Source organism: Melopsittacus undulatus, chromosome 6, assembly GCF_012275295.1.
Source record: "Melopsittacus undulatus isolate bMelUnd1 chromosome 6, bMelUnd1.mat.Z, whole genome shotgun sequence".
NCBI classification, from domain to species: Eukaryota; Metazoa; Chordata; class Aves; order Psittaciformes; family Psittaculidae; genus Melopsittacus; species Melopsittacus undulatus.
Window position 1 is genome coordinate 65070844 of NC_047532.1, and position 20958 is coordinate 65091801.

The 20958-nt window shown below is 40.2% G+C and overlaps 1 protein-coding gene across 1 annotated transcript in view; it reads right to left on the minus strand.

The window, feature by feature from the left end:
• DPYD (dihydropyrimidine dehydrogenase) overlaps window positions 1–20958 on the minus strand; it is a 349108-nt gene that overhangs the window by 178207 nt on the left and 149943 nt on the right. The window contains exon 9 of the mRNA XM_034064349.1: window positions 3378–3485. Within this exon, the coding sequence (XP_033920240.1) occupies window positions 3378–3485 (108 nt within the window). The remainder of the gene's footprint in view (window positions 1–3377; window positions 3486–20958) is intronic.

A 20958-nucleotide genomic window follows, 5' to 3' on the forward strand; every position in this document is an offset into this window, starting at 1 on the left:
TTCCCTACAGCATCTGAACATCGGGCAGAAAGGATAGTGTTATGACAGTAATTCCTACATCTTCCACTGGGAGAAAACATTTCATCTATGGTGGCTTTCTACAGACGAGTTCCAAAGAGTTACCTGGAGAGAATGACAACATGATGTGTTCATCACCTACAGCTTGGATCTGATGATTCAATGATACAGAAAACACTAAAGTAAAACTGAACTCTGCGTGTTCCTTGCATGAGACTTGCATGAGTTTAAATACAACTTGATTAGGCAAATTATGGCAACTTAACAAATAATGCCATAAATGACATAAAGCTATATTCTCAATGAGCCTGTGATCATTTCAGTCAGGAGGCACTCGCTGCAGTGTAACTCCAGTATCCTGTTATAGTAGCGGCTTTGCACATGCAATTGGAAAGAAAAACAAGTATCAGTCAAAGAAACAATGCTTTTATTCTAGACACAGAAAGAGAGTGAGAAATTGCATCCTAATGCATATATCTCCATTTGAGGAATGCTTAATGTATGGCAAATGCTCTCATTTCCTCCCCCTCCACACCCCCAATGTATATGGCACTGCATTTACTATTTACTAAATAGGTTTCTTATTCTACAATTGCCTCTAAACTGTTCTTGTTCCTTTTTAACAAACCTACTCCTTCAAAATTCTACATGAAGCAGCGGAAAAAGCCCAAGTGCAGCAGAAGAATGGCAGCTCAGAGGGCCTTTACAGGACTAGTGTAGGATGGATCAATCACAACAAGCGGAACAAAGAACATTCCCAAGGTAAGTTCAAGCCTCTGTATCTGTACTTTCCTTCTGGGGGAAACTATATGAACTACTGGTATTCAGAACTTAATAAGCATGCAGACTATGTACCTTACTATGAATAAGTCTATTATGTCTATTATTTAGAGAACTGTCACAGTAAGAAGGAAAGGACGTGTGTTTTAGTTTAAAACTCCATGCTTTAGAGAGCAAGAGGTGGCTGCAGCTACAGACAGACATGAGGAAAATTAAGCAAAAAAGACCATGTTAATTAACAGACAACACCAAAGGGCTATCTATTACGGTCACTCAGAAAAGGCTAGTTCTTCACAGTTCATCCTTTTTATCATTGTAGACTTAATGTATAAAAAATATCATTCCATATCCTGGCAGATCCACAGGACTACTTTGCAACGCTTTCGAAGATGCACATCACACTATACAGATCCTCATGAAGGCAGGTGACTTACAATACATAACTGCTATGTGTCCACACGGAGTAATAAACTCATTAATTTTAGTCAAATTCATAGAATCAACAACAAAAAAAACCCAAACTCATCCATTTCTCCCAACCCATTTCAGCTCCCTTTTAGCTTAAGACAAAATAAATACGCATTTCATCAAAGCAGCAGAGAGATGGGACAGATGGCACTGAGACTTTCCCCTCCTAAATATTTTGCATAAAATGGGGTAATAAACTTTGCTTTTATATGCAGAATAATTTTCTGCAGAAGATATATTCTTCAATACATTGCTAAATAAGCAGGCAACGCAAGTAGAGCACAGACTCTTAGAATCAGCTAGGTTGGAAAAGACCTTTAAGATAATCAAGTCCAAATCTTTGATGCTAAAAGAAATCTCTGAATGCTAGGAAGAGCAGTTCATACATAAAAAAGGTGCAAACTGATAAAAAAGGTGTATGTGTGGTTAAATATGTTATCATATGTACAACAACACATACTATATATACATATACTACAGGTTTATTACAGGTGTCCATGCAATCTCTTGCTTTTCAATCTGCACACTGGGGAATTTAGACCACGAGGGAACGTGACACAGAAATCACTAGCCCCATCTCATACATTCATCTGGGGCTTATGACTTCACACTCTGGGCCACTGAAAGCAGCTATACTTGGGGAGCAAACGCAGCCATCTCCATACTCAAAACAAAGATGTAAAAGCATAAAACAAGACTGCATTTGGTACCTACGAAGCAAGTGTTGTCTTATTAACTTCTGGCATACTACTGTTGTCCTGAGTCTTAGACTCTAAGCTCTTTTGGTAAGGAAGATGCATCTGTAAAACATGCAGAGCACATAATCTGGGATCAAGCCAGATCATTTATCAACAATATAGAAAGCAGCTGCTTAGATGGGTCACCAACACCTTTAACGTCAGATTTTTTCCAAGCCCACTTTATATATACTATTTATATCAAGATAATTTATACAAGCTTATGACATCACTGGAACATAATTCAAAATAACAAAAATAACTTATTAGGGGTAATGATTTGCCACATGTTTAGATTTTTATTGATGACTGGTTTACAGTCTCTAGGACTGTGGGTTTCCTACAGCCTCCTACTAGAGGTCCTTATAAGTTATGATGTAGACAAGTTGTCTGTGCAGTGATGACCAGAGGGTGACCTGCCACCAACGGGGTCCTCCAGGGATCAATATGGGGCTCAACCCTGTTTAATATCTTAATAAATGATCTGGAAGATGGGACCAAGTGTACCCTGACCAAGTTTACCAATGGCACCAAACTGAGAGGGAAAGCAGGTACTTGTGAAGGGAGAGCCATGCTGCAGGATGACCTAGATAGGCTGGAAGAGTGGGCTGACAAGAACCTCATGAAGTTCAACAAGGACAAATGTCAGGTCTTGCACAGGGTAAACACAATTCAGGAGTGCAGCACAGGCTGGGATCTACCTCTGTGGAAAAGGACCTGGGGCTCCTGGTGGACACAAGCTCAACAGGAGTGAAGAGTGTGCTGTTGGGGCAAAGCAAACCGACAGGATGCTGGGTTACATCAGCAAGGGCATCACCAGCAGCCATAATGAAATCATTATCCCACTCCACCCATGTCAAGCAGTGCCTGGAACACTGTGATCAGTTTTGGTCCTTGCTATGCTAAACAGATGTGAATGGGCTGGAGAGGGTCCAGAGAAAGGCCACAGAGATGACCAAAGGATGGAAAACCATGTGAGAAAAAGCTGAGAAAACTGGGCTTAGTCAGCCTGGAGAAGAGAAGGCTCAGGGTTAGGGTTATCACCACATTCCACTATTTAAAGGGTGCATACAAAGAAGATGGAGACTCCTTTTTTACAGGGAGTCACATGGAAAAGACTAGGGGTGATGGGGACAAGTTACTCCTGGAGAAATTCTGGTCAGACATTTAGTGTAGGTCATGATTTGCCAAGAAAAGTTCGACAAAATGATCCCTGAGGTCCCTTCCAACTTGGTATTCTATGATTTTGATTCTATAATGACTTTCTTGACCACACACAAGAGAAAACCCTGCCCCAGAAGAATTCACTGGGAGGTGCTTCATAATTGGATATGCTGCTACTGACCAAGACTACAACAAAAACATAGCACTTACCTGGTTTACTTGCCATTGCTACCAAAGGTAGAAAGTCTTTAGATGTGTAGAATCCATGATCCATTCTCAGTCCCTGGAATATATTGTCTCTATTTGGTTCTGGCAAACCTAAAATAGATATTTTAAGGCATATCAGAACTACAAGGGAAATGTCAATGACATATATATATATATATATATATATATATATATCACATTATTTACACATACTGAAAAATATATATATATATATATATATATCACATTATTTACACATACTGAAAAATGTCCTCAAAACAAGCACTTTACAAACCCTTAGATGTCTCTAAAAGAACACCACAAATTACTGTAGTTTTGTTTTTGTAGTCTGTAGCTGGCATAACTGATGATCTTTTATAAGTATTGGCACTTGAAAACAAGACTGTTGGATAACCTATATCACATAACACATACCAAAGCAAATGCAGAGGAAAGGGTTAGAGAAAACAGAGTACAAAAGCAGGGAAGTGACAGCAGAAGAGAAGGCTCTTGTCAGCTCTTTTTGTATTGTGTTACCTGCACACACATTTAACTCTTACTGCTATGAAATGGGTTTGTTCCCTTTCTTTTGAGGCAGTTTCCAATGCAGCTAGTCTGCAGATAATACAGATCACTCCATAATAACCAGTTCAAACAATGAGAGAAGGACAAATGGCAGTGTTGTGAATGTGTCTGATCTGTGAGTATCTGAATGCATCATTTTTTTTGCCATTCTTGATTGTTTTCTCTAAAGCCTGAAGTCCTTATTGGCTGACATTCATTTATAGTTTCTCATAGCACACATGTATACAGAAGCCCTAGGACAGCCACACGGATATGCTTCACAACCAGTAATAGCAACAAATACCTTTCAATTTAAAAAAAGCAGCAAAAAGCATCTTCCAATTATAATAGTATCTGCCTGCTCCTGTGGGAACGTCTGGACAGCACAAAAAGCCACCCTAGCTGACACAGAAGTTAAAACATTCTTTTCATGCAAATGCAATGATGTATCAGGGTGTTTTCAACCTTCATATTTACCTCTAAAACCTCAGAATGTTCTCATTAATAATTAATTATTTAATAAATATGCAATTAATAATTACATATTGGAATAGAGGAAACGTCAACAATTTCTCTAAGAAAACACACTAGAACTGAGGAGTCCCAGAGCAAGAAGCAGAACTGAAGCATGCAAAGCAATCTGTGCTCCTGCCATGCCTGGGAGTAGTTGACAGCAGACAATCCTTTCTCCTCTGAGACATCCTGGTCTGGAAAGCCCCAGCAACACTACTTCAGTGTCAAGAGTAAAGCAGGATTGCACTTTGAGGAGTCCTGCTTCAAGCAGGGGAGTAAACCTTCACTACTCTTTATATACTGGCCTTTTGATAGTGCAGCAGCCAAAGTCTGTTCTTATTACAGCGGAAGATCAGGACACAGTTGTAAGAAAGCTCAGGATTGTTTTGAGCCACCTGATACAAGGGAAGTTTTTTAGACCTCTAGATCCCTAAATGAAGTTACCAGAATACAAGAAGAGAATCAAAAGGCACCTTTTTAGTTTTAACAGTTTCACTAACAGAATAAAACCATCCTGTGAATTCACAAGGCAAAAAGCAAATAACACAATTCAAAAAGTTTTGCATTTCTTATTATGTTATTGAGCACTTTCTTGAGCTCTATTTATGTCTTAAAAAATCATGACTTGGTTGATGAACACCTTACTTTCTAACACCACAAATCTATAGGTGGATATTGAGTGAAATAAGGCTAGCAAATACGAGCACGTACTGATCTTCAAGACCTCTGAACTCTGTACTTCTTGGGTAGACTGCAATATCAGCTAATGAAGAATGAATAATGGATATCTTAAGAGGCTGCCAGAAATACTTACTGCTATTGGAAGTATAAAATGTAAAATGCATTCAAGAGATTCCCTGTTAAAATTGCATGGGGTTTTCCCTATGTACATGTTGCAAAACTTCTACGGCAAGAAAAGTACCTTGGAGAATAAAAGCTCTCGGTGATTGCCTACTGACAGACAACAGAGTAATACAACTATTTCTATTGAGGTATGTGTAAATCAACTCAGAGTGACATGTTTTAGTGCCATGGGTTACTGGTGGCCTTGGCAGCGCTGGGGAACAGCTGGACTTGATGAGCTTAAAGGTCTTTTCCAACCTGGTTGATTCTATGATCTATGATTCAGATGCCTAGGCCTACTTCTGAGAGAAAGCCTCGTGTCATTAGTGACACATGCAGCCTGCATTAAAGAGAATTCTCTTTCTCCCTAACACCTATTCCCATTCAAAAAAAAAAGGGGGGAAACCCTCACATGGAATAATGAAAATTATTCCATCTTTAACAGCATCAGTAATTGAGCCCCTATATGAAGAATGAGCGGAATTATGGGAATGTTGCAATGTTCATGGTTCAGGTTCATCACTAGAACACTGTCACTGAAATCAAAGTGTCACTGTGAATGCATTGGACTCAGTAATGTTTAGCCTGGCTGATATGACCAAACAATCAGAGGTAATCAATATAAATGACATTTTCTGTTATTTTCATTTGCTGACAGCTCCATGAAAACCAGTTCTGCAATATGTAAATGTGAAGGAAATGCAGGGGGGGGTGGTTCTTGTACCTCTAAAAAACCCAGCAGCTCCAAACTCTTTGCTAAGCATCCACTGGGAGTTGTTCCTTTTGTTGTTTAGTATTTGCCATTACAGGTTTGTTAAAACGAAGGGGTTGAGTACACCTTAAAGCCACTCGGCTAGCTAAGGAAGAGGCAGGCACAGATGATGAGCTGGTAAGATCCACTTTAGAGACACCATTTCATAGTGCGTAGCCAGCCCCCCAAAGTCTGTTCTACAGACAGCTCACATATTGACAAACAGCCAACAGCTTCTCGGGAGAGAGGAGATTTAACAGAAAAGCAGCTGTAGAGGAAAATTATTGTTTTGGGCAAGCGGATTTAAAGCATAAACACAATTATAACCCTCGTCACCTATGAAGGACACAATTTAGGTCAAAACAATGAACCAAGAGAAATCCCCTTTGAAGAGAAATCACAGCACTCCTTTAGCAAAAGGGAATTTACAGCCTAATACAAAATAGCCAGGAGTCACCCCAGAAAAACTGCTTAGAAAAAGATGAGGTCTTTCCCCTAGGTTTTAGGCTGAAGGCAGCAGGAGGCAGCTCTCTGCCCTCCGAATCCACCTGCAAGCCATCTAAAAGGATTTTGTTTATTACTTGGTATTTCTTGTCCTGTAAAAACAATCTTTCAGCATTCTGGGTCTCCTGTCTTTAAATAACCTGTAAGAAAATCAAGCACTAACAACCATTTCCTTCACCTGCACTGAAGAACAGCTCTTCCAAAGGGTAACCAAGAGGAAGCAGCCAAGAAAAACACTTGCACTGATGGTGTCAGGATAGACTCTGCACACCCACAGAAAAACAGAGGGCTCTGCTGGGGCCCCAGCCTTCTGCCACCAAGCCCTGGACTTCCTGAAGCTTCAGTCCCTTTAACTGATGACAGGGAACAAGCTTCTGAAGCAACTGCTATCCAAACCACGCAACAAAGCCTCATGGGCTGTGCAAAACAGCATTTACTAAGAATAGGGACAGTAGAAACATTGTGAAAATAACAGCTTGCATGACAGATCTAGTTCAGCTTTGCAAAAGCTAATCTAGACAGTTCCAATCTGGGTCAGGTACAGCGCAGAAGGCAATTCATCTCTGTTCCTGACCCTATGGTTTGCTAGGGCTTGCTTTTCACCTCTAGATGCTCAGTATGAAGACCTTTTCTTGTCTTCTCTTCATGTGATCCCCACAGCCCCTTCTCTAGCAGGCATCAATTTCCCCCATGTCTGACATATCATATGATTTCCAAAGTCTAGGTCTCTTGTCCTTATATAACCTATATCAAAGTCACAATCACTTCCTTCACATGCACTATGGCACTATAACACTATAGCAGTGGCTTTGGAAAACACAGACATTAACCTCCCATTTTTATATTCTTCATATATGCACATACAATTATATACATGCATATAGAATCATGGAATCATAGAATAGTTAGGGTTGGAAAGGACCTCAAGATCATCTAGTTCCAACCCCCCTGCCATGGGCAGGGACACCTCACACTAAACCATATCACCCAAGGCTTCATCCAACCTGGCCTTGAACGCTGCCAGGGATGGAGCATTCACAACCTCCCTGGGCAACCCATTCCAGTGCCTCACCACCCTCACAGTAAATAACTTCCTCCTTATATCAAATCTAAACTTCCCCTGTCTAAGTTTTAACCTGTTACCCCTTGTCCTGTCACTACTATCCCTAATGAAGAGTCCCTTCCCAGCATGCTTATAAGCCCCCTTCAGATACTGGAAGGCTGATATACATATATTTATATGTATGTACATATACATATATATATATGTACACATATATATATGTGTGTGTATATATATATGGTCACATATATATATATTAATATTAGAAACATCTGCTTCCTAACAAGATCTCGTACTCTTTGTCTTCAAAATACTGATGCATGTTATTTTTCTTCATTGGCAGTGTTGAGTCTATCATCTCAATTTAAAGAGATGGAATTTATTCTCAGAATTTCCTAGTCCAGATGAAATGTGAATCACTAAACAATTAGAGTCAATGTGTCAGATGTACAAGGCAATAATACAAGAATGATGCATACAACATGTAAGGGATTGGCACGCAGAGCAACGCACCGAGACCATTTGGTTCCTGCACCAAAGATATCAAGGCACATCAACACATCAAAAGAAGAGGAAATAACTTCTGCTGCTGTTACTGTAACTATTAACCTGGTCTGGAAAGGAAAACTCAAGTGGGAGTGGAGGCACACTCACTGATTTTGATCAAATCCCCTCTCCCCAGAAACAGGAACACCTTCTGAACCTGAACTCCTTGTTTGGATTACTTTGATCTCACATGGTTGGGCAGATTTGCAGTTTCAAATGAGCTTCTCAGCCAGTATTAATAACTGACATACACAAGAAACCCTTGGCCTTGGTAAGGGTCAAGTATAGTTTTCACTGAAAGCAAACCTCCAGACCAAAAACCACATGAAGCTGAAGTTGAAGTGTAAATACAGAGCAGTCTCCAGGGACAGAACGTACCAGAGCATCGTGAGTTTTTCTGCTTTCCCTTACATCCAGTGCTGACATGCTCAGCTTGCTTCACTTTTAATTGTGATAATACCACATGTTGGAAAACCTTAAGCTGAACCAGGTAAACAAATGATGAGCTATGATCTCTTAAGCACTAAAGAGGGCTCTTTGCATTCTCTTCACTGTTGCTATCCTGACAGAAGAGAGATTTTGAGATGAGAACTGGCCGAATTGTGTTTATTAAACCCTTACTTTCACATAACAGTGTAAATTCAGGCTGGCAAATGCAACCTGTGTTTGAACATACCCAGAACTGGGGTTTTTAAGAGCCAAGACACTCTATTTTGACCATTTTTTTGTAATGGGTCTTTCGACTTTGGACCAAAATCACACTACATTTATAAATGTTGGATTCATTGTCTCTGCACATCCCTTTTTCTACCTTTTAAAACTACCAAACCCAACATCAAACTCCATTCACCCATTTATGGGACTTTCTGGAAGTTGTTAAATGTTCCATGTCATACAAACATAGAGCATTAGTTAGAAATCATAGAATACCGGATTGGTTTGGGTTGGAAAGAACCTTAAGCTCATCCAGTTGGGACATCTCACACTAGAGCAGGTTGCTCCAAGCCCCTGTGTCCAACCTGGCCTTGAACACTGACAGGGATGGGGCAGCCACAGCTTCTCTGGGCACCCTGTTCCAGTGCCTCAGCACCCTCACAGGGAAGAGCTTTTTCCTTATCTCCAGCTTGAACTTTCCCTGTTTTAGTTTGAACATATCACCCCTTGTTCTATCACTACAGTCCATGATGAAGAGAGGAGGAAGGGTTTTCCATCTCTTGTCATCTCCATGAACACCTGCTCAGATTTCAGAGTTAAGCAAAATTTTTAAGCCATAAAATTTACAGGGAAAATTTTTGTTCTGCTCTTCCCAGCCCCCACAACAGGGATGTGCCAAGGAACAGGACCCCAGGAGATACTACGGTGAGGTGGAAAGCCTTGACCTGTCAGAAACGACTGAGAATGAGAAGACAAATGCACGAATCTCATGAGAAACTGCATGTCAACAGTACTGGTTAGTGTGGGTTTCGTTTTGGTCTTGAGAAGATGTGCTAAGGTAGATACAGAGCTAAGATCATTGCTCTCTAAGGGTAAATTCCTAAATTCTGAAAGGCTCCTTTTGAATTAACAGGAAAGTACCCATGTTGTCCCATCTCCCCGCCCTTTCATGCATCCAATGTTCCAACCTGCTCCTTGTGTTCCCATACAGAAACATTTCAGCTATAACATTTCTAATGGTATTTCACACTTGCCTGGAGACTTGCAGCTACAGGTACCATGTGGTCAGTGTGGCTACAAAGGTGCACAGCAGAGAGGAAAGAACATTGTGTAAATTCCAAGCCCAAAAGCATCCCTAAGTATTTCTGAATCCTCTGTTCTTCTTTAACAATTTGTGGTCTGGAGAAATGGAGATAAAAATATGTGTACTTAAAGCAGTTTTGGTTCCTGGCAAACAACCCATGAACTGTATAAACTGGACCATGAGTTATAAATACATTATTTCCTCAAAAGAGAACACTGAAACAGTAGATTCTTATAACTGTCAAATTTACTTTTCCCTAGACATGATAGAACCTATCTGTATGCAATGGCATAGGCTCTAGCTATTTGCTTCTAAGAAGTCACATTCATTTCTACCAATATTGATAACATTGCCGTCCATGGATCAATATTACACAACAATTTAGATATGAATGAACCTGAAATGCATTATCTACACACGGGACGAAAGCTGTGCCACTTACCTGATTATATTAAACGCACCATTACAATTCATCCTACAGCATTCATGCAAAATGAAACAAAAAGCCATTAATATCTAAAGAGTTACTCCCCATCTTTAAAGGTTTAAGTCAAGTTGCAAATGCTCTGCAGGTGCTCAGCTTCTCTCAAGGTCAGCTCATGAGTAATTAAGACATCAGTAAATATTTCGGAGGCTTGTATTTTTAAAGGATCTCTCTCATTTTGCTGAAGATCTTCTATCTTTGTGGCGACAGCTTTGTTACTTCCCGTTATGAGGTTCAACAGAGCATGTTTTCTAGGTGGCTGGGGTTTTTTTTTGTTTGCCATGTATGTTGATGGAGATAAGTGCTTTAATTACTTTTTTAATGTCTCTGCTTTTGTATTTTCTTCCTCTCCCCGTTTATTTCCTGCTGGTGAGATTACTGCCTCATCGCCACAGCAGGTGGCTCTTTCAAATCTGTTTTCTTTGCAAGCCTGGTAGATTTATTTGGTAATATAACTGCTCCCTTTTCCTGGTTTTTATTAATGGTTTTTTTCCTTTGGAATAGGTACACTTGCAAGGTTTGGCAGAATCATTCCCTAATGAGAGCTAAAAGCCTGGTTCATAAGAAAAGGGGGAAAAGTGAAAGAACTACAAGACACTTGGATTTGCCTTTTCTAGTTAGGATGAATACTGCGTACAGCACGTGCAAAAGAACAGTTTTCACGTGTATCAACAAGAGCCACACACAGCTGCTGCAGTGCATTCTGAATTGAACAGCTTTGTCCATACCATAATGCCTTTGAAAAGCATCTGAACCTGGATGTATTGCAGTCTGTAAGTTTCATACCTTCTTTTGTTGCTAAATAAGACATTGAGATGAGGATCTGAGCTCTTGCAAATGGTACTGAAATAACAGGAATGAAGTAGTCAGATCAGCCAGAACTGAATTCATTCTTATAACCCCATTTCTCTTTGAAGCCTGTTGTCCAATCCAGTTTCGATGTAGCCAAAATCCCACAAGACCTACACATCAGAAACTGCAGACAGGAATCACAGGCAGAGTGTAGAATCAATCCACGTGAGTGGTGGGAATTAGGATTATGAGCACGCAATCAGTGCTGTATTTCTGAGCTTGGCTTACAAAACAATGCAGCCTTATGGCCTGTCTTCACAACATTTAGTGATCAGGACAGACTGACATCTAAATGGCCAACGGTGAACCAGGACTCATAAGATAAAGGTTTCTTACTCCCAGTTTGACTGGAGCACTTACCATCTAAAAGCACTCTTTTGAAATGCATACCTCAGAACTGGACCATCCAGTACCCTCTGTGGTTTTAAAACATCACCATTTGAAGGACACACTAGAAGAAGTGATACTAGCTTGGACAAAGATACACAGCTTCCTAAATTAAGGAACAGATGGTAATTGCAGCCTTTCCTTTCAGCTTGGAAATGGATACATAATGTTGCACATACTTGAAGCAATAGTTGAATTGAAGATGCTAGTAAGTTAGATGGGAGTTCTGGAGAAAGGGCTTGCTGAAATGTGAAGAGTACTATGAAGTAAAGCTCATCACAGTGAAGGATGAATGCAGAAGCCTGCTTACCTTCCCTCTGGTTCTCTTCTGCCTTATATTGTTTATTGCAGGATTTAAAGCACTGCAACAGTTTGCTATGAATCTTGATTTGTAGAACATAAGAGTTCTGTAAATTGCAATACAGAGTAAGTGAAGAAACATCTGCTGTAAAAGAATAAAGTGGAGTATTGCTGCAAACCTTTCCTTTGTCATCTTCCTAACATTTGTTATACCAGTGACAAATCTGAAAAGGTCACTAGCAAAAATACATTTGGTAGTTTTCAGTCAAATCCATCTCTAACAGTATAATGTATCATTCCTCTCAGAAAAGAGCTTGATCCAGTCTGATTACAGTACAGCTGAACTGGATTCTTAGTGCTGACTGCAATTTGGTCACTTCTCCCCACTGGCATAAGCTGCCATTATTCAGGAGCATCCTTAAATCGGCATAGCAGGTATGCTGAAGTTTAAGACCTGATACGTTAATGTTGTCAGTACCTTTCCCTCTTTCTTCCACAAGTTTGTTCCTAGCACTGATGTGCCAGAGAAAAGACACAGGGGGGGCTGTGTTCTCTCCAGACACGAGCCAGATACTATTTGTCAGTGTGCTATGCTGCACTATGCCAGACAAGAAACCGGCCCCAGTGCTCACTCTTGTTCAGTAAGCGCTGCTGGGGTAAATTGGCCACAAAAGCAAGATCACCTCCTTGGGGACTGCTTATCAGTAGCTTGAAGGACACAACAATTCTATCATCTCACAAAGTGTATGTCAACGTGATTTGTATACTGTATAGAAAAACGGAATGTGTAGAAGTGAAAGCAAAAGAACCTGGATGGAGAGAGTGGGAGCAACTGACTCCTGAAAAGAAAGCAGAAAATAATACAATAGAAACAGTATCTTTCCCCAGATACAATTTACCTGTCTAATACCCAGTTTATGGGCAGTTATCCTGGAATCATCAAAGCCAAAGAGAAGTTACAAAAGGGAAATCAAACCTTAGCACAGAAAAGATCTCTTTATCTCCATGGTTTATTTTCACAAAGATTTGAACCCATCTTGAAAAGCTGCATCTGGTAAATACACAGGGAGTGGATGGAAGAGAATGGATGGAAAACACAAAGAAAAAACCACATGTGCTTAGTTGGCATCAGAAAGAACAACAAATACCAGGCCCCTATACTGAAGCAAAGCAACAATTGAAAATTTACTCTATCGAAGTACCTTAACTTATATACTTAATCTTATAACTTATATACTTACTTTTATAAACTTAAAAACTTCTAAACTGAACTTCAACTTATTAACTTACATACTTAACCTTATAACTTAATCTATTAAAGGCAGCAAACTTATCCTGTGGAAATATATAAGGAACAACGAAGTCACTAGTATTCTGGAGCAATACCTTTGGTCAAATCTCAAGCATTATACAACAATGAGGTGTAGTGAGGCAGAATCAACTTGTCCTAGCTCAAATCACCCTGTAGTCTTGCTATAGTAATACCATAATAATATACTATAGTATATTATAATAGTAACATAAGAGCTAACAGGTGGTATCAAAGTGATAAACACTGATTTTTATAATACTCTCTCCTAAACTAGATGAACTAGGACAGTTAAAAATCACAGACATGCCAAGCTGTAGCTGCTTCTCTAAACCACTCTCCTATGTTAATTCCATAATTGAATATAGTGACTATGAAACAATAGGCTGGATCCAGTATCTGAAGGAGGGCTATACGGATGCTGGGGATATTCTTCATCAGGGACTGTAGTGATACGACAAGGGGTAACAGGTTAAAACTTAAACAGTGGAAGTTTAGATTGGATATAAAGAAGAAATTCTTTACTGTTAGGGTGGTGAGGTACTGGAATGGGTTGCCCAGGGAGGTTGTGAATGCTCCATCCCTGGCAGTGTTCAAGGCCAGGTTGTACAAAGCATTGAGTGGCATGGTTTAGTGTGAGGTGTCCCTGCCCATGGCAGGGGGGTTGGAACTGGATGATCTTAAGGTCCTTTCCAACCTTAACTGTTCTATGATTCATATGATTCTATGATCGATTACAGCTTTACAACCTACATAACCGCATGTGTGTTAAATACTTGTAAAATCTGACTTATGAAGGAAGAAAATCCCACGTAATACTCGCAGACTATAGGACTTTCTGATTACTCCTATTTTTAAGACATAATGAGGATTCACACAAACCTGTTTCATTTTTAAGATGTAAAAGTCTTCAGTGTAGACCAGCAATGGCTTTCAAATACCACTGAGCAATTACAGCTCTACCTGAAATTCGGCATAGGAGACAAATCCTGTTTCTTAGTTCTTTGTTAAAATATTACATTGCCTTATCTTAAATCTTAGAATATTTCTACCCTGAGTTTGTCCACATGGAAGAACAAAAAGATGCTATGAAGCTTATTCAGTAATTACTCCTGTGTCGTTCCACCTACAATGCGTTTTTCAATCACTTCAGGTAAACCATCTCCACATATATTTTCAAATGATGCCTCACAAAATAAAAGACTTCTAGACATGATTCATTTTCCTGCAGCACAGATCTACAGCTGAAAACCCATCACCAGTGCATCCTGATGAAAAGCTAATAATTAAATCATTTCCCCCCCCCTCCCTTCTCCTGCACATTATTTGACCCATGATGAAACAACCTATCAAATTTCCATTTATTATTCCTACCTGAAGGGCTTTGCCAGCTCACACAAACATAAATCTCCATTTGTCAGATTTAAACTGTACCTGTCCCAGCTGCTCCAAGGGTTCATAGCTCTTGTCCCTTAAAAATGACCAAATAGCATCAAGCGACATAACCTCCCTCCAGCCTCCCCTGACCTTTGCAATCAATAATATTTGTAACCTGTGCACACACAGCCAAGGAGAACAGAAGCTGTGCACCATCCCAGTTAACCACATTGAGCTGTGATGCTAAAATCTGCTCCCTTGTGTCTCTCCATGATCAATTTTCATCTCTGGACCAAGAATAAAAGAATGCAGACCCTTATTCCTGAATTCATCTGAAGCGGATGTTATAGATTTGTAGGTCTGCACAGGAGCTGTGGATTTAATACAACCAGCAGTTCAAGGAAAGAATACATCTAAGTTACCATTCATTCTGGTCATCCTGGGTGTATTTTGGATCTACAGAAGACAATACACAGGAAAATGCCCATTTACTGACTGAAAGCAAGCTCATTTTGTTAAAATACCATCAGGTAGCAAGTATTTCTTAGAGCTGTACCCATTAATGCCACTGCAGATAAGGTGGAGGTCAATTATTCCATTATGATTACTTTGTTTAAAGGTGTATAAATAGACTGCCAATATTTATTCCTTCTGGAAATGTGTCATATATAGCAAATTAAACAGAAACTCCATAGAAATAATGAAGCCTAGTTCTGCTCTGTTAAAAAGAAACAATTATGATGGAAAAGAAGAGTAATTCAGGTTTCTGATGGTATTTGTTCTCTCACCTCCAAACTAATTTAATTTAAAAGAAGGCAAATTTGCCAGCCAATTAGTCTAATTAGACAACGGCATCTGAATGTAGAACAGGAAGAAAGCAACTTTAGAAACGTACTCTGGTAGCAAAAGTGCTTTTTGAGTTTGTCACACTACCAGAACGCCTGTTTCCACTGTTCTCATAACTGCATATTTATAGGCTTGGCTCTACTGGCTTCTCGTCAGCAGCTCCAGTGCCATGAATCATCTATCAAAACAGTTAGGAAGGCTTTCTTACTCCCTTCTCTAAAGCAGCATTCTGACGAGATGCTTTCAACGTGATTCACTATCAATTAAGAGCACACAGAGTTGTACAGTTGCAGGTGAATACAGAGTCTGCATTGTCAGAGGCTCTGTCTTTTCAGATCGGCACATGCTGGGTGTCAATGAAGAGCACACTGAAACAATTCTGACATTCCTGTAACATGCTGGAGGGTCAATGAGCTTTCTCACTCATCTGTGCACTTCACATCCATGTCCTTATCATTAAGCATGTATTTACCTGTCCTGCCTTTTAAACACAGCTGTAGCAAGGCACTTTATGTGATATTCTCCTAGTATATCAGCTAAGAAACATTAAACTGACTATACAGCTACCCCTGCCTACTTTCACATACTATAAATAACTAAGCGAGGTCATGCTTTGACCAGACTATTCTGAGTGAGAGGCAATGACAGAAAGAAGTCCTAAATTGTCTACATTTTTCTCAATCCATTAATTCAATCTGAATTCCTTTCCCAACAGCAGCACATGTGGTATTTCAATTGAAATTTCATTCAAAGATGATGTCTTTATTAACTAATTACACAATTTCCGCCAAACACCTGAGTTTTCCTTGGGTGTTTCACCTACTAAGTCTAGTACTTTTATAAAGCAGTTGAAGCTCAGATGCCATAAGGCTACTATTTAGGAAACAGAGACAGAAATGATGGTGAAGATCTCCAAATGCCCCCTCAAAGCACAACAGTCAAGAACATGAAGTGAAACGTTGGCACTGGAGATCATGGCTCAGTGTTTGGCTTGTGGGTGCAGGAATCTGCAGAGGCACTCACACAAGCTCTTCCTCCTCTTTAAACGTGTCCTTTTGGGGTCTAAATAAAGAAGTCAAAATGTGAAATTCGTGTTTCTTATGTTCAGCCACTAACTGTTGTGATATTAAAGCGCCCAAGAGGTAGGAACCCATGCCCCTTCTCAGTCCATGAAGAGATGGCCGTGTCCAGAGATGACTGTTTCAGAGGGTTAAAATTAGTTACCTAAAACTGCCTGCAGCCAACGGTGCAAATCCTCCCAAGAGAGCCTATGCTCCCCCTCACACAATCTCCAACCCATCCTAGCTTTAGTCCAGCCACACAAACATCCCAAGGAGTGAGCATGAGCCTTTAATGTCTTCACGGTGCTTCTTTGTGTCTTTGCACCACTACAGCAGGAAGATTCTCTCCCACCGGAGCTTCAAATGGTAACAAACACAAGAAGCATCTGATCAATAAATAGAAAATCAAGTTACACGGCCCCAATAGGTGCCTCTAACAAGGATTCCTCTCTGAAATGTTCATGCTTATCTACTGCTGCTGCTTTTAATCCTTTCACACCAGTGGGTCCTACACGCTTGCATTAGCGCTAATGTAAAACAAATGAGTATTTTCTACAAGGATCTCCTCTCTCCCCAAGTAAAGGGGTTAACACCAGAGTAGAGCTTGAGGAATGTAAATTATTTTCCCCTTGTGGCTGAAAAACTACACGAGTTATTCATTTAAAAATTATTAGCATATGAAATCATTATTATCTCTGCAGTTAATGTACAGTTCACTGACAACCTTTTGGACCATTACAATTAAGAAAGGCAGCGTCTTTAATGAAGTTACAAAACACATTGTTTATTAAAGAGCAAATTGTATCTTTAATTACTTTAAATATTATAATCCGATGAAAAATCATTTCATAAACCTCAAGACAAATTATGTCAGAGATGGAGTGTGCATTTTGTTCCTCTATGAATCCTAAACAGCACTTTCAATTTGCTTACAGGTTGCTGTTGTATGCAAATCTGCTCTTGAAATTGCTTTCAAGTGCCTAAATCCAATGCCACCAGAATACATTTCAGATGCAGCTTGTGCTGTTCTTTCTTTTTAAAACAGATTTAATTTTTGTCAAATGCAGAATATGGCACGTTTAGTAAATGCAGCTTTTCTACTCATCTTCAGGAGGTAAACTGAATACAGATAGGGGATGGGGTGTGTATGTCCAAAATCAGGCTCATTGAAGCAGAGACTATTTGGGGGTCTACTGTATTTTATTATTTCACTGTTCTATTATGAGCTAAAAAATAACTTTGGCTCAAAGCTGTCGAGGGCTTTGAGAGCATGCTATAATGCCAAAAAGCACAAACTGAGCCAATTCTAAATATCCTACCTTTTTTATACAAAGTAATCCCTACCCACTGTCAAGACACTCCTTCCTGTCTGTCCAATACTTGATGTGCTGGCTGGCCACTATCTGACCAAGGCTGATGCTGCGCAACTGAAGACAATATTTAGCTGTCCACAGAATTCGGCCCTTCCCTATGCTTTGGATCTAACTCAGACCAGTCTTAAAATGCACTGATTTCTGTATCAATAAGACAAAATTAATACATTCAAATTCAATTATGTCAACATCAACTTGCCATGAGTATTCTGACACTGTTTGGAAACCCTCAGTTAGCTACTAATCAATCAGAAAAGCATAGAGATTATCTTCAATTCCTTTATGCTAAATAAATTGCTACACCCTGTGTCTTCTTTAGCAGAAATATTGTCATAGAGTTACAGTTGAAACAAAAACACGCTGAAGATCAATAGATGATAAACATGCTTAACTTGCACTATCAGTACAAACACTTCTGAACATGGAAATCTTTTCTGAAACATACTTGACAGTCTTCTGGTACCACCGATGTGCCAGAACCAAAGCCAAGCTGGGATTTGTAGGTAAACTGGGTAGTGAAATTCTGATCCATCCAATAAAAACTCACAACAGCATCAAGTTTCCCTGCAGAAATCTAACATTAACTGTAACACAGTTAAAGGTGGTATGGACCAAACTGAATTAAAGTAGAAACAGAATCATCTCAGTTGGAAAGCACCTTTGAGATTAAGCCCAACCCTTACTCCAGCAGTGCCAAGGCCACCACTGACCCATGGCACTAAGACCTCGTCTCCACGGTGTGTGAACACTTGCAGGGACGGTGGCTCCAGCCCTGCCCTGGGCAGCCTGTTCCAATGCCTGAGCACCCTCTGGGGAAGGAATTGTTCCTCAGCTCCATCCAAACCTGCCCTGGTGCAGCTTGAGGCCATTTCCTCTTGTCCCATCCCTTGTTCCTTAGGAGCAGAGCCCAGCCCCCTCCTGGCAAAAGCAGGGTGCAGGACCCCCCTGCACAAACCTCTGCACCACAGCCTGGTTGCTCATGCTCCATAGGGAATGTTCTATTTCCCACAGTTGCTCCTGGTCAATTCCCAAGCTGTGTCAGATTCAGTCATGAGAGCATCCAGCTTGTGACAGGGCTCTCAGCACTTGCTTGTGTCCCCCTGGCTCCAAGAACCCCCGTGTACACCTCTACCTAGTGTCTGACCACTGAATTTACCTCTTTTAACGTATTCCAAGATGTTCACGCTCCAACTGGATACTGGATGCAGTGCTAGGCAGCCTGCTCCAGCTGACCATGCTCTGAGCTGCAGGGCTAGACTAGACGATCTCCAAAGATCCCTTCCAACTTATGGCTCTATGAAATACTCCCCTCACTTGGACTCTTGAGGCATGGAAAGAATCCTGCATTTTCCATTTGGTAGCACACATATGTGTGTGCAGAAAGCACATCCTGCCACTCACAGTCCCTTTCCCAGTAAGGGATGGAGTCCGGTTTGGCTTATTCAATGCAAATGCTCAGTAATCTTGTAACATAGGAATGTAGGCCAAGGACTTCAAAGCAAAAACGATTACAGTTTTCCCCCATTGTCAGAGGATTTAAGTTATTAGTATTTAAAGCCAACTTCTTCAATATCACTACTCAGTGAAGGATGTCTGCAACATGTACAAACAGTAATTCTACCTCTGATGTGATTTCCTAACAGGTTGCAACAAGACTGGAGCTTCATAAAGTCCAGTGAGAAATCCCACCATGCAGATGGAAAACCTTGATTTGTGCAACCACTGCCCTAGTGTCGTTTCCTTTCCCGAAAGGAATCAGCATCACCAAACCAGTGTTACCAAAGGAAGCCTTTCACACCAGTCTTTTTAACGATAAATTCGTTTTGCTTCACATATGAAATTACACTATGCCTGCTTGAGCCCTTGACACAGAATGACTTTAATTAACCTTAGCAACAACTACAGTTGAGTGAGAAGAGAGAGACTTGGAGAAACAGAATCCTCTGCTAAAAAAAACCCATCTACCTCTGACTCCTGTGTTCTGGGAACCAGCATTTTATTTCTGATTACAGTCCACATGTGAGCAGAAAACAAGTATTCACTTAGGCACTGAAATGGCTCAAATCAGCTCTTTATGTTAAAGGTATAACATGTGCAATGAGAACTATCGGCTCGATGACCCCGTGCTGACAATCACATCCCCAAACACATGCACAGATAGATATCTGAAAGTAAAGGTCTTTCCCAAAGCTTGTGCCCTCACATTTGTGAAGGAAAGGATTCGGATTTTAACATCTCCTGAGCCTGCAATCAAATGCTGATCAGATACATATTTATATAGCAGACAGCTGCTTTTTTTTTCATGGACATCTCTATCACTAATGTAACAGGAAAACAAAAAGCCATTTTCAGGGACTCCCACCTCAGGAGCAAAGAAATGAATTAAGCTGCATTTCAGACTATTTGGATGAAGAAAGCGTTGAAGGGGCAAGTAAGAATTATTTCCAAATGCAGGCTTTGCAACACGAAAAGAGTTTACTGTTGAGGCACCATAAGGGAGGTTTGGAGGACTTTGCTATGTAACTATTTATTAATTCAATCATCTGCACGGATAGCTTAGCACACTGTACTGAAACCCAAGTTCCTAATTACATAGATTTTACCGAATAGGGGGTAGTAATAAAAGGTAAATCATAGATCCAACTAAGACACTTGAAAACATTAGCAGAGATAAACAGAACAATGCTCTCAGCAAACAGAGCCATCAGGAAGATGTCATAAATGCAATGCTATCATGACAGTGAAGAAGAAAAGAATCCTTCAGACTTCTGAAGCCTTGTAATTCAGTGTCTAACAAATGCAGCATGCAGAATTGCTGGCTGTACTGCAAAAGCCATTAAATTCATAAAATGAAGGTAGAGATCCTATAGCAACACCTTCCCCTTTTCACTGCTTGTAGAAATGCAAATCAGTTCAGCAGACAGCGAGCTATAGTCTACACTTGGCTGCATGAGTTATTTCAATACCAATGGTAACAAATAGCATTTACTGTCTGGAGTGCTTTCTGTTTCAAGGTGCTACACAACTAGTCAATCCGCAAAACATCCTGTATACAGATAGCAGATAAACATTT